This window comes from Podarcis filfolensis (assembly GCF_964270895.1).
Source record: "Podarcis filfolensis genome assembly, chromosome: 11".
In the NCBI taxonomy this organism is placed as follows: domain Eukaryota; kingdom Metazoa; phylum Chordata; class Lepidosauria; order Squamata; family Lacertidae; genus Podarcis; species Podarcis filfolensis.
The window spans coordinates 57,770,960-57,785,840 of record NC_139613.1 but is presented as its reverse complement, the minus strand read 5'-3'; the positions used below and the strand labels follow the sequence as shown (position 1 = coordinate 57,785,840).

The 14,881-nt window shown below is 40.2% G+C and overlaps 1 protein-coding gene across 6 annotated transcripts in view; it reads left to right on the top strand.

Moving 5' to 3' along the window:
* TLE4 (TLE family member 4, transcriptional corepressor) overlaps window positions 1-5,466 on the top strand; it is a 132,279-nt gene extending 126,813 nt beyond the window's left edge. For 5 of the 6 annotated variants that reach the window (XR_014539779.1, XR_014539780.1, XR_014539781.1 and 2 more), the window contains 5 exons: window positions 1,176-1,323; window positions 1,764-1,914; window positions 2,169-2,245; window positions 3,065-3,520; window positions 4,637-5,466. Coding sequence is in view for 1 of the 6 variants with exons in the window: in XM_083576791.1 (XP_083432917.1) it covers window positions 1,176-1,323; window positions 1,764-1,914; window positions 2,169-2,245; window positions 3,065-3,172 (484 nt within the window). In the remaining 5 variants the exon portion in view is untranslated. Of the gene's footprint in view, window positions 1-1,175; window positions 1,324-1,763; window positions 1,915-2,168; window positions 2,246-3,064; window positions 3,524-4,636 lie in introns of those variants that run through there. The other variant, XM_083576791.1, reaches the window with a different exon arrangement.
* The last annotated feature ends 9,415 nt before the right edge of the window (window positions 5,467-14,881 follow it).

The following is a 14,881-nucleotide window of genomic DNA, read 5'->3' as shown; positions in this document are numbered from 1 at the left end:
ATTTCAGCCTTCTACTACCCATTCTGCCAGTGTTTCCCCATTCTATCAAAGGAGACATTTCTAGGCAATTGCTACCTGTGAAGCAGCAGCCATTGCAGACTGTGTGTGTGTGTAGTCCAAAGGTTAGAATTAGATTTTTGATTGGTGCTGGAACGAATAAGAGTATTAGTATTAAAATACACAGTATGGCTCAAGTGGCCTTCTAATTTGTTATTTTTGTGCAGACATAGTGGAAACAAGGGCTGTACCTCAGGGTTGGGGAAGAGACCTGTCTTGAAATCCTGGAAAACTACTTCCAGTCAGACCATACTGAGCTAGATGGGTAAATTGTCTGATTCTGTTTAAAACAGCTTCCTGTCAAAATTATGTATATGCATTAATGGCTGAATAAAAGACCCTGGTGTTTGTAGTCTCTGAAATTAGATTGTGTGAACATGTATACTTGATTTTGAGTGGCTGTCAGAAAGGACCAGTCATGTGAATTCCTATACTTTCTTTTTCCTTTGTTTCTTCTTCATTGGTTCATTATGAGTCCTTTGGGGCTTGGGCGGAAAAATAGATTTTTATTTAAAAAAAAAAATGAATTAATTTTGCTCCTGAGATCTGAGGGCAGGGCAGGCAGTAAACCTAATTAAATACAGATGAGAGTTTAAGTACCTCCAAGCTGGGAATTCTTTGAGATGCATTGGTTTGCTGTTACCTCCAGTGGAAAAGAAGGCTAAACAAAAACTAATAGCCTATGCAAAGTCTGAAGGGTAATAATACATGGAAAACATGGGTTGTCCTCAGCTAATAATCATGTTCTGTGTTGAAGACACTCTACGGGGGCGGGGGGGCAGGTACAGGAAATGCAGTGATTGGGTTGCCAGAGAGAGAGAGAGAAGGTGTACATATGTTGGATCTTTTAAAACGGATTTTCTTGAAACTGCATATTTTTTTTAATGGGTTCCTCACCAACCACCATCATATCGCAGATCACATCTATCTCTACTGACTAAAGAGCACATATTGTGGATCTGGTGATTTCTCGCATTACCTTGATGCAAAAACATGGATCATGTAATTTGTTTTCAGGATACATCCAAAATTTAAAATTGTGTGTGTGTGAAATTCCTGCCTCAATTCATACTTCTTTTGAAAGTGATGGCACTTTTGCCTTGTTTTGACATTTCTAGGCAATTCCAGGGCCACACAGACGGAGCCAGTTGTATTGATATTTCAAATGACGGCACTAAGCTCTGGACAGGAGGCCTGGACAACACAGTGAGATCCTGGGACCTAAGAGAAGGCAGGCAGCTACAGCAACATGACTTCACATCACAGGTGAAGAATTCACGACATGTTAAAAGCAGTCTGTGATGTTTTTATATTTTAAAAATCAAGGTTCTTAAAGCAGGCTTGAAGAACAGCCACAGAAGAATCTTTTCCTTTGGCTTTTGCATCCTTTTACTGGTGTGCTCCTGTAGATGATCAGCAATCTATAGGTCCTATTCCAAGATAACCTGTATGAAAATACTATTTCAGCCCAACTCAGAATTAAAATGTAGGTCTCAATTAGTGCCGTAAGTTACACAGTTAATTGAGTTTTGTTTATATGAGCTGCTGTCTCTTGAACTAGTGCTGTCGCTTCATTAGCATCTCTTTGAAAAATAAAAAAAACTGTGTTAGACCAAATTATCTTCCCAACAGCAGTAAATTCCATCACCGAGACAGGTGTGTAAAGCTTTCATTAAGCATCAACCTGTGTACTATTTTAATTGCAGATCTTCTCACTGGGTTATTGCCCAACTGGAGAATGGTTGGCAGTAGGAATGGAGAACAGCAATGTTGAAGTGCTGCATGTCACAAAACCAGACAAGTATCAACTTCATCTTCATGAGAGCTGTGTGTTATCCCTGAAGTTCGCTCACTGCGGTAAGCAGTTCAGTATACAGTCGCGCCGTCTTCCAAACCTGCTTCCCGTAAAAACCAAGAAGGGAGAATCAAATGGCAGATATTTAATTGTACATGTATGGTTGACTTTTGTTTTGGTGAGCCATTCAGCTGCAGATCATTGTTTCAACCAGGGATAAAGAATGTGTGGGAAGGGGAGAAGAGAATAGATTTTGTTGATGTGCAGATTAGTCAATTGGAAAACTGCTTCTAATTATTTCTAAATCTGATTTCAGGCAAATGGTTTGTAAGCACTGGAAAAGACAACCTTCTGAATGCTTGGAGAACACCTTATGGAGCCAGCATATTCCAGGTATAAATCATAGAGGTGGGATGTTAACCACATACGAAGCAGCCTTATACCAATGGTTTGTCGTAGGACCTTGTAGAGCTTCTGTCAGGAAACATTCAGCAACCTCCCTCTGCATAGCGACATTTTACCACCCTTTTTCCATAACCCCACCTTATTCTTTCTGCTGCAGACTTTGGCAGTTCTCAGTGTTTCTTTCAGTGTTCTCCTTAGATACACAGTTTTCCTTTCTTTGCCATTTTGGCACAGCATGCCTTCATTTGCCACAAAGGCTATTTTTCACAACCAGTGAGAAAAATAGTGATTGGGTAACATGATTGTCCGGAATACACCTAAGACAAGCTTGCACATTGTTCAAGTCTATGGCTAATTTTTGTGCTGTGGGGGTATATGTTAAATACAATTCATGAAGTTCTGCACGTTCCTTCCCAAATTGCCTGCTTTGGGGCTAATTCTTAGCCTGTTGGTTAACTTGATGACAACACATTAGCTGTTTCTGTTTCCCCATTAACTACTGAAGGAATTAATTGGGTGCTGTGTAACAAAGTAGGTTCTTAACTTATCTTGGTTTTAATCTCTAGAGGACAGTTCATGTAAACAATAACATGATCAATGTCTCAGGTCTGCAGAGTTTACTGAACCTAAGTTTAAGGATGCAGAAACAAAAAAAAAATGACGTTAGGAAGGAAGCAATGACGTTAGGAAGGAAGCAAAAATGGCTAGACCATTCTGAAAAAGTCTTGTTTGAATGGAAGAGTTTAATATTGCAATTTTTTGTGCAAAGGATGGTTAACTCTCTTTCTCTCTCTTTTCTTTTTTCAGTCCAAAGAGTCATCTTCTGTGCTTAGCTGTGATATCTCTGTGGATGACAAATACATTGTTACCGGTTCTGGGGACAAGAAGGCTACAGTCTATGAAGTTATTTATTAGAGACAAATCTGAATGAGAACTGTACTCCTCCTTGTAGCACTTTGCTGTATATTTTTCTTCTCTCTCTCTCTTTCTCTCTTTCCTTCCCAAAGTGAGGACAGAAACTGTTCATCACAATTGTGGACTTTCCCCACCAGACTTGCTATTTAATATCAGGCACCCATTAAGGACTCGTAATACCAAATCTCCAGCTATCTACTTGGAAGAAGATGGAATAAGCATACCTAACAGGGAACTGACTCTTTCAATTATGTATCATAGCTGTAATGTATTTATTTTGTTTAAAGAAAATCTTTTTAACAAGGAACTGACTAAATAAAGTAGTCTGCTTCTGCCTTGGATTTAAAGGTATGTTGCATTCTCAATGTTTGTATTGTTTGTGTGGGATGAGGCTATTTGGGAAAGAATGGGAATATACCATTTATTGCCTAGTGTACACATCTGCACCAATTCTGATCTCAAATGAGTGCTTCATTAAATTCTATTGTTTAATAAATAATGCATAATTTATTATAAGAGGTGATAAACTTGTTCAGATGAAAGTCTAGGAAAACAGGGACTGCAGAATATCTCGCCTGACTTGCCTCGCCTTTGGCCTTGCCAGACAGCCATGGATGGCCTTAATATTTGAAAGGTCTGCTACATGTTAAAACAGACAATGGTCCAGTTTGCACTATAACTAAACTAGGATTTATCATTGCAGCCCTGAGGGCTTGTTTCTTCTCCCTCACTCTCCACCTCTGGTGGAAACTTTCGCTTCTGTTTTTACCAAATTGCAGTTGTCCCTCCCAGTCCAAATCCAGATCAATGTTGACTATGGATTAGGGAAGAAAGCCAACTTCAAAGCATGGTGCATGATCCGGGCTTATTTCCCTATATGTTGGTGCTGTGCTCCTTTGATTTTATATGCATAGGCCTTATGCAAACCTTGCGCCTGTGTGGGGGCATAGCAAGTCCAGAGGCAAGTCAGAGCCAGACACAAAATGATCAAGGCGCCTCCCCACCAAGCATAGACTAATTGCTTCTCCAGACCCAGGCCAATCCAGACATAGTCAAGCTTAAGTTTTTCTGGCTATCTTGAGATTTTATACAGACAAACATGCTGACTGGAAATTTGAATGGGGAAAAAATTGGTAGTTCTATATCAAAACTGGGTTATATTATTGCCACTTCTGATCTCAAATGGGTGTTGGTTTAATCTCAGGAGGCTACACACAGTGGGGTCTTCCCTGCTGCACCTACTGTATTTTGGGGCCCATTCAGTAACTTTGATTTATCATCAACGGCAAGTTCAAGTGACATATGACAAGGGTATCCAAAAAATACGCCCAAAATAGAATTGCTATATTAATCTGCCATTTTACAGTGTTTTGTAAACAGTGCTGTGTATGTTGTTGTTCTTTTGCAACAAGTGCAGTGTGTTGCCCAAAATGATGAATATCACTTCTCTTTTGTATGTTTCAGAGAGAAGTACAATAATGTGTCTCCAAGAATGACCTTCATCCCTTCTGGACATTTTTGCCACATTTCTTTGAAAGGGGAGATGTGAGTCTTTGGGCAATTCTGCAGTTACAAAGATTACAGAAAAATATTTGATATATTCATTGGAAATGGCACTGAGAAGGGAAAGGATTCTACAAGTGTACAAACTATAAAAGCGAGGACCTCAGAGGTAGGATTTAGAAGAGCACTCATTCTGAAGTGCAGAACAGAATGGATTTTCACTCGGGAGAAGGACTTGCGTTATTTACCGCCAGTTTTACCCAAGTCTTAGTTGAACGTCCCTGAAATGGACGCAGGCTGAGCCATTGTGCCAGAAACATTGTGTTATCTTTTTATGTTGTTGTTGTTGCTGTTAAACTATGACCTGTGACTCTTTTTTTTTTTTTTTTGAATGCTTAAAAAAAAAATCTTTTAAGTCTGTGGATCTGCTGATGTACAGTGCCTTTGCTGCTATGGATCAAAATCAAAAGAACTGTGTAGATAAATCTTTATTGTGTAAGTAGAAATTTACTTAATTTCATACTAGAAATGGGTTGATGCTGCAAGTTGAAATGGACTGTTCATTGAAGTTCCAAATGTGGTAGCAAAAAAAAGATAATAATTGTGTTAAGTGCTCAGTGTTTGATGTCATTAACAGTTTCGTAATACTCTACAGTGTAGAAAGATTTTGATACTAAACTGTGTCATTGTACATAGTTCTAATGCATTGTATTGACCACAAGTACTTCTATAATGGTAGATTATCGTTTGTGCATTCAAACTTTTAAGCATTAAACATAAGTAACTTGTAAGATGTGGTTTTTCTAATTTCCCTCCCTGTGTGTGTGACACAAATGAGCCCAACCGACAGGCATAAAAGCTTTTTAAAGCCTACACGATGAACAGTGTGTGTGTGTTAGAAAGAACTTCTCACCCATGTGTTTCTGTTTTCCCATTTATGAACAGAAGAGAGATGTGAAATGCAGTTTTTGCCAACTTCATGAGCATTGCAGGATTCAGCTCCCATTTATGTGCCCTTTTTCAGGGAGTTTCTATACTGCAAACGTAAAGTGTTCAGTAGTCATTCCCTGGGGAAAATTAGGAATTGCAGTTTTGTAAGAGGGAGTTAGAAGTGTCTGTTAGAAAATTCTCAGCATTCTCACCAAATTAACAATTCTTTACATTTGTCATCATTTGCGGGAAGGCACGACAGTAAAACCAGTTGTATAAAATGGATAGAGGTTTGTGGTGGAAATCCACCCTTTCTATCTCTTTCTTGTAATTTTGTCGATTGGGTGTGGAAGCAGGTAATGTTCCACATCCAAAGAACAATCCTCCCCCTTCTCTCCTCAGGAACTCTAATATAATTTCGTATTGAGCAGTATGCAATCCTCTTTCCTTTGGTTCTATGGCATTATGTGTAATTGACATGATCACATGTGTGGGGAACTTTTTTAAAAAAAATCTGGGTTGACAGCTTGCTTGGGGCAAAGTGATTTGTATGAGTGCTCTAATTCACTTTGCAACTGGTCAGACTGTTCTAGGGCTGTTTAAGGTGGCACATTCAATGGCAAGATGATCTTGGTAGCATACTCTTACCATCTCTATGCATTTGCACTCTTCAAGGCTGACTTGTGATCAGAATGAACAGAAAGCAGCCTACTGCACATTTAAGGGTTGTGCTAATCAGCTCTCAATGATAGTTATGTGATAGTTGTCCCATCTTGCCCTGTTGCTGCCATTGAATTTAAAGCCTTGACCATAAAGCAATCCTTCAAACTGCTTTATTCCGAACATCCATGAGGCCGCTCTGCTTTGCATGGCCTTCCCTTGTGAATATCCTTTGTCATTGTTCAGATGGTGGATCTGATTATTGCTGTATCAGCTCACATATGTCCTTGTTTGAGGTGTACTTAATTTCTTATATTCTGTTAACTGGGATGCTTTGAAAAGCAAAATCCAGTTAAATCCAGGCCTCTGAATCACAAGTAGTAGCAAACAGTGACTGATAGCCTTCTGCAAGGATAGCACATGGTATATTTACCTTGATTGCACTCCCTATGTTACATTAAGTCTGCACACATCACAGGGTGCGGAGGGTCAGATCAGAGCCATACCTTTGAAGGTTGTGGATTAGTTGTCATGTGACAAGGTCATGTGAACTAAGATTCCAATGGGTTGCTCATTTATGTAATGTATGTAATATGGTTTGGGCCAGTGGGTGGTAGTACTGAAAAGAGAGTAGAGGCGAAGTCCTGAGTCCCACATTTTCCACCGTGTGCCCCCTTCACAATCAGTGGGAGAGATGAAGCTTGAAGAAATATGCTGTAGAAGATCATATTTGACAAGCTCTTAAATAATGCACCTGCCGCATCTGCTTTTGAACCAAGAGTTACTGAACATAACCCTCGAGACTCCACGTTTCTTCCGGTATTTGGAGTACAGCATCTCTACCCCACACAGCAAGTTTTTTTTTAATGTCAAAACCAATAAATGTTTTTACTTTTACCAAAAGATTTTCTGTCCTGGTTACAAGGAAACAGTATTATAGTGTCTTTTTTATTATTAAAAAAGGCGTAGCCTGACATTTACAATGTGTCCATAAAACTGCTGTTGACTGCAGTGAAGAATGCCTGTGGGTCACTTGACTTCACGTGGATTCAGTCAAAAACATTGCCTCTATTTTTCATTTCATATACAGCTATGATGCTTTGTAGTGGCCAATAGAGTTATCTTGTTAGTCAAGTCAGGATTTATTTATTTTTTGGTCTCTTAAAAGTATAAATGTGTGGGATCAGAGAGACTATTAAAAAATCCTCATATTGTTCTACTAGACAACTGAATAGTGTTCAGAACTTGAAGTGAAATTTAAAGTGCAGAAATCAAGGTTTGCAGAGCAAATGTGATGAGGTGTTTTTAGAAGTAGAATTTCTTACCTAAGGCAGAAGCCCTAAGGTGTCAGAACAGACAGTCCAACTCAGTATATGGCAGTTTCCCATGTTTCTTAGGATCCCTTGAATCACCTCATGCCAGATTTGACATCACAGCTGTAAATCCAATCCATCCTATGACCACTTGGACACCCAACCAAGGGATGTACGATCACACACACAAGCATAGCATGTGATATAATTTGTTGAGTTGTAGAGCTTAAAGGTAAAGGGACCCCTGACAGCTAAGTCCAGTCACGAACAACTCTGGGGTTGCGGCGCTCATCTCGCTTTAGAGGCCGAGGGAGCCAGTGTTTGTCCGCCTCCGCAGACAGTTGTTCTGGGTCATGTGGCCAGCATGACTAAGCCACTTCTGGCAAACCAGAGCAGCGCACGGAAATGCCATTTACCTTCCTGCCAGAGCGGTACCTACCATATTTTTCGCTCTATAAAACGCACCAGACCACAAGATGCACCTAATTTTTGGAGGAGGAAAAGAAGAAAAAAAATATTCTGAATCTCAGAAGCCAGAACAGCAAGAGGGATCGCTGTGCAGTGAAAGCAGCAATCCCTCTTGCTGTTCTGGCTTCTGGGATAGCTGTGCAGCCGGCATTCGCTCCATAAGACGCACACACATTTCCCCTTACTTTTTAGGAGGGAGAAAGTCTTATAGAGCAAAAAATACGGTATTTATCTACTTGCACTTTGACATGCTTTCAAACTGCTAGGTGGGCTGGAGCAGGGACCGAACAACGGGAGCTCACCCCGTCACGGGGATTCAAACCCCCGACCTTCTGATCGGCAAGTCCAAGCGGCACAGGGGTTTAAACCACAGCACCACCCATATATATCTATATTTTCAAACGTATGCCGTTGGACAACACTAATCTTAGAAAATGTTTTTCCTTCTCAGTAGTGTGGTGCCGTTTCCTGCAAATGTATTTAGCTGGGGAAATGAAGCTAAAAATTTGTCAAGTAAATGAATCTCCAGCATTGGGGATGCAGCTCAACTAAGGTTTTTCAGTGAATAGAAAAAAGTTTTTTAAAAGAAAATTAAAGTAAGCAATAAGACTTAAAAGTATATCATTGATGAAAATCAGTAGTTGTTTAAAAGCATATTGAGAGAACTGTGCAGCGTCTCGAGAGTGCTGCGTAACTATGTAATTTCACAGTCTCTAAATAAATCTTCTGAAGTATGCTCAATTGCCTCACATTGGCTCCTCTGGGGGTGGGGAACATCTAAACCCAGCTACTAAAAGAAAGCCTTGTTGTTGTTTTTCTAAGGATGGATCCCTATACTTTTGGAAAACTGCTGCCTTAATGCTTCTCTTCTATTGAGCACCCCAAATCATGGGTTGCTTTTGAAAAATTAGGTATGTAGTGCACTTTTGACTCCTAAAATACATTGAACAATAGTGCAGGAGTATGTAGAGTCATTCTACTAATGGGTAATATGCTGAGAGAGACTCCTTCAGAATCAAGCTTCCCTTCCCGTGGAGAGCAGGGTTTTGTATAATTAAAATCAAGCCACACTATATGATTCTCCATCCTAAATAGACTTCCTGGGTAGGCTGCCATTGCATTTAGGTGATTGGAACTGAAGTGGAAAGCTCTTTGCCAAGCTGATGGACAAGTGGAAAGTGGAGGCAGGTAAAATGATTTTTTTTTAACTTAGTGGAGAAGCAGGCAAATAATTCTTAATGCATATTGCTCATGTTATGCACGACAGATGCATTTAACAGTAGAGATCATAGAGGGCGCAAGCTTGTGTTTGGCAGCTGCTATATTTTTGCCAAAGAGCTCTTGGGCTCCATGTCAGTGGCCTTCCAGTGCTTTCGCATTTGATGGGGTTGGACAGACTTGATGAATTTGGTCAGAACAAGCACTATAATCTCTTGCCCTCTTTCACTTTACAGTCCTGACTTGTGAAAGGAAGCCACTAACCATGTCACTATGACAGCTCTCTCTCTCTCTCTCACACACACACATGTACGTCACCTACAATAAAAAATGACATTTATCCAGCCCGATTTTGTCCAAAGACCTTGACAAGGGGAAAAAAGAGGTGGGAAGGGGAATATTTCCATGTTTGCTCTGTTTGAACTCCAGCCAATGCTAACTTTTAGAGTGGAAGTAAAGGGTTATTTGGAAGTGCAAGAGAATGTGGAAAATGGAGAAAAGGGCTGGGTTGCTGCTTTCTTTGAGCTCAGCTGCTGAGAAGGCGTGAAGTTGTGGAGACCAAACTCTCATGTTAGCATCAGTGTGGCTCAGCATGCAGAGATACTCAGAATATAAGAGACGCTATGAGAGTTGAACAGTGTTTGCTGAGTTGCTGACTCCTTGTTCCAAATCTCATCTGTCCCTTGCCTTCTGCTGTTGCTAGACTACAACTCCCATCATCCCTGACCACTGGCTATGCAAGTGGGGCTGATGGGAGTCCCAAGAACACCAGGAGGGCCACAGGTTCTCCACTCCAGGAAGACTTCTAAGGGAGCAGGACATGGAGATTCAAGAACTGAAGGCCCTTCAGTTTCCTTTCATGGCTGCCTATTTTTGCCTTAGCATTTTGTCTACCCAGATTATTTATTTGTTCATCAATTGTAGAAAGAAAGAAACACACCCAACACCTCTAAGCAGTTTACAAAAATATAAAGTTTTAAGATTATGGATTATAAACAGTTAAAAACAACTATTTAAAATATTTATTATGATTAAACAGTACCTAAAATAATAATAATAATGCATATATCTTCTATACATCTGGATAGGCTTGCCTGAACAAGTGTCAAAAAGAGTTTGGTGCAGACATGTCAATAGGCAGCGAGTTCCAGAGTCACTTGCGCTGCTCGTTGAAGCTGTCTGTATTTTGGGCCTGATCCTACTTGCAATGCTGAATTCTAGTCTTGTTCCTTCCTTCAACAAAAATCTCATGGGGGCTGCTTCACTTTAGAGGGGGAGCAATGTTGGTTTTCTGCAGCAAAAACCATCATAGAGCCTTGTGGTCCTTAAAGACTAACAGCATAAGCTTTTGGAGACAAAGCAACACTGTGTAACTGACCTGGAAATTGTCACTGTGGAGCAAAGCAGCTTAAATGAGAAATACAATGTGAAGCAGCTAAATTGCAATTCAAGAAATCTAATGTCACTTGTTGGGTTAAATTGAAACAAAAGATTTTTTAATCATAATATCTGTGTGTGTTAGTTCACCAATGCCAGGATATCTGTGCCATCTATGACTGTCCCTTGCAAGTGGTTCCCTGCCCCAATGTAGGTATAAATACCATTAGCTGGCCAATTGTTACCATTCAGCTTCTGTAAAAGATTATAGGTGTGCCTATTTAGCATACATTTAAGCTCTAATTATTATGGACTGTAATGCTTGCATCTTACTTTTATTCAACCCCATCTTACACATTTCTCCTTTATCATGTCAGCCAACTTAGATTTCATGTCATGAGTCCATAAGAAGTTTTCTTCAGGTATCCCCATGTAAATTAATTCCAAAATTATCCTCGTTCCATTAATTTTATTTATTTCAGCATTTGTATGTCACCTTTCAGAGCAAGTTCTCCTAGAGCAGCTCATAATATATTAAAAGCACAAAATTTCAACAGAATAAAGCATGGGAATTTTCTTCAAAAGACAAAAAATGGTGACGGAACTACGGTACTTGAAGACCCCATTTTAGTGTCAGTAATTGCTGCAACTAGGCAGGTTTAGATATACATAATAGGAACGGAAATTTCCATTCCACTCTTCCATGGGGAGCTAGTTAAGGGGCAACCTATAAGTCCTATCTGGCCACAGACAAATTACATAGAAGACCATCATTGCCATGGCCCAGTGCGGCCCTCTTGCATGTTTTTTGGGAGCAGATGAGAGAGCTAGCTGTGAACCACCTAGCCTGGTGAGAAGACCACAGAGTTTTAGAGTTCAGAAACTGAAAGAAGTATTCCAATATTGTTTCCTTTTCATGAAGTGCTTTACCAGTGTCCAAGAGCACATATGTGCATCAGCCAAGTAAAGCTCAAAAAGAACATTGCTGTTGTTCTTTGTTGTTAGTTGCTCTGCCTTTATTCGATAATAACACCCTGAGTGCTGTAAAAAAAAAAAACTAGCATCCAGTAGTCCTATTCCTGATGCCCTCATCCTTCATGAAAAATGATTTGAACGCAGTAATCTGCTTTGGACTTGGAGTCAAACAATCCATTGCAATCTTAGAGAAATCAAAGTTCAGGCCCCTAACCTGGTCATAGGTCAAAGATAATGGAGCACTGAGCTTTCCATGGGGCTTTGCATCTCAATAAGATCGATAGGGCCCACCGCCAGGTCACCCGAGGTAAAGAGGTGTTTCCTGCAGCGGGCATGTGGTTGCATTCCTCACCATCTTCTGCTGTCTGTTGCAGACAGTGCCCTTTTTGCTGTGAGGCTTCTCTGATTTGTTGGAATGGCTTCTCACTATTGATATGCCTTATGAGGTGGTGGTGGTTGTAAGGACTACTGGCAGAATGTTTGTGCAGCTATGGACACTCAAAAGTGCTACCGAAATGCTAAAAAATTATTAAGTCCGTCTCAGTGAGATCAGCCACATTTACTGCCACGTAATTTTGCATCGGATTGCAGCCTTAGTCACAGATGGACTATCACTAGAATAATTTCATTACAACTGAATTACAAGGATTTGCTCTTTAGGTATTTCTGCTCTGGTTCATGAAGTTCACACTTGCTACGAACACAAGGACAGTGGGTGTAAAGCAAATTTATAATCATGTCTTTTTTCCAGTCCAGTCTGCATTCATCACTTAAAGTAATGGGTTTTGTTAACTCTGGATTTCTGCTGGTCATATGACTTTTGCAGTCCATTAAAATTCCAGCTCAGTGAATTAATGTAAGAACAGCACTTGACTGAAAACATTCTGGCACAGGAGACACAGGTATCAGATGATGCTTTCCTTATTATAATCCATACCCTTGGCTAGCCTCCTTGCTCCAGCCCCTGGTTGTTGTTTTTTACGTGGGTCACTGAAATATGCTAGGGTTTATTGCAGGCTTTGTTTATGTATGGAGTTGAGTCTCAGACAGTGTCAATTAGGTAAATAGGCAAATATGAGAGAGTTAAGGCTTCAAAGTTGAAATCAATGTATAATGGAGCAGGTTTGCCGGTGAGAAGCCAGCTGTGAGATTAACTTGATAAGGGATCCAGTGTGATTCTCTACTGCTTACAAAGGGTGTCAAACAGCCTTTTAGCGACACCAGGAAGAAAAGCTATGATTTGTTTACATGAAAGTGGTTCAAGCTCTTCATCTGTGACAAATTGTGTATGTCACGTCAGTACATTAAAGTTTACCATAAATCACTTACTCTTGCCAAGATAAAAGGAAAGTTTATCATTTCTCGTCACACATACACAGGTTTAACTTTATGTAGCTATCTCCATCCTAAGAAGGCCTGATAGTCTGTGGTGCCTATAAGCCTTGCAGCTGTCTCTTTTCATAGATAAATTGTCTGTCATCTCATGCAGAAGCCTCTGGGTGACACACAATAAAACAGATTCAAGAATTTGAACAGCCAAATGCAGCTTATTAATAAAGAAAACAAAACAATTTACAAGAAGCTTCAGTTCCAGTGAGGGACTGTGGCATCAGCTGTAATCCAGTGGGAAGGTTAACATTCAAGCAGTCCAGTGCTGCCTGCCCCCAATTCACCTTTTGCCACCCTGAAGGGTCAACAAGTAGGCACATCAGACATGGGTCCAGTTCTTAGCAGCCAATCAAATTGGAGAAGCCCATCTATTCAAGTGAGTATCCATTAACGCCAGTTTAAAGAGATGATGAAGTTAATACTGGTTAACTGATGTTTAAAATATGTACACGGTGTTAAAAGACCTAGAAAAAGAAAAGGATCATTACCCTGGGTGAGCCTCTTTAGGCAATATAATAATAATAATTTATTATTTAAACCCCTCCCATCTGGCTGAGTTTCCCCAGCCACTCTGGGCGGCTCCCAATCGAGTGTTAAAAACTATACAGCATTAAATATTAAAAACTTCCGTAAACAGGGCTGCCTTCAGATGTCTGTTAAAAATAGGATAGCTGCATATTTTCTTAACATCTGATGGGAGGGTGTTCCACCTTGCATAATTCAGAATGAGAGGCCTCCATGGTTGGTGAAAGCCAGCACTTTGAATTAGGCCCAGTGGACATGGGCAAGGATCAGTATGAATGTGTTCATAACGCCTGGTCCAAATTGGCAATCTTAACATCCTATCCCGTGCCAGGCCATATTCAAGGGCAACCAGTTACAATTTATATTGTGTTTGCTCTCTATACTTTGGGACACCACATTTTGAAACCCCCTTTTCTTCATTGCCCCTTTCTCAGCAAAGCCACAATTAAGTAAGTTGTAATCCCAGCAGCAGAAGCGTCTGTGCAGACACTTATAATGTAATGAATGCATTTATAAAATAATTTAATCACATTTAATGCTTCCTATAAAGCATTCTTGTTTGAGCTAGAAAAATGGTGGTTTTAATTACTGACACTACTTGTTCTACAGCCTGGACAGGATGTGATTCATAATCTTCCTGTTCTAATGGAATGTGTTTAAATGTGAAAGAAAAATGAAGAAAATTACAGCCAGTCCTATGTAACTAGAGTTGTCATATTTGAAGACGAATCTGTTTTGTCCCTTTGCATTGTACCCCCCAATTTCATGCATGTAAATCCTCTTGAAGTCACTCTCTGCGTGTTAAATCAATGGAATGTACACGTGTGATAGGAGAGCAGCCATTCTGTTTTGGAGATGATTGGGGAAAGGCCATAGCTGAGTAGCAGAGAGTCTGCTTTGCATGCAGAAAATCCCAGGTTCAAATCTCCAGGTAGGGATGGGGAAGACTCTGGACAGCTGCTGTCAGTCAGTATAGATAAGACTGAACTAGGTGGAGCAGTAGGCTCAGGCTAACAAAATGAATTTCTATAGAGACAAATGTAAAGTTCTGCACTTAGGCAGGAAAAACCAGATGCAGAAATATAGGATGGGGGACACCTGGCTTACTAGCAGTACATGTGAAAAGGATCTAGGGGTCTTGATGGACCACAAGCTTAACATGAGTCAACAGTGTGATGCAGCAGCAAAAAATGCTAATACTATTCTAAGCTGCATCAACAGAAATATAGTGTCCAGAGCAAGGGAAGTAATAGTACTGTATCACTCTATTCTGCCTTGGTCAGACCACACCTGGAATACTGTGTCCAATTCTGGACTCCACAGTTTAAGAAGGATATTGACAAGCTGTAAC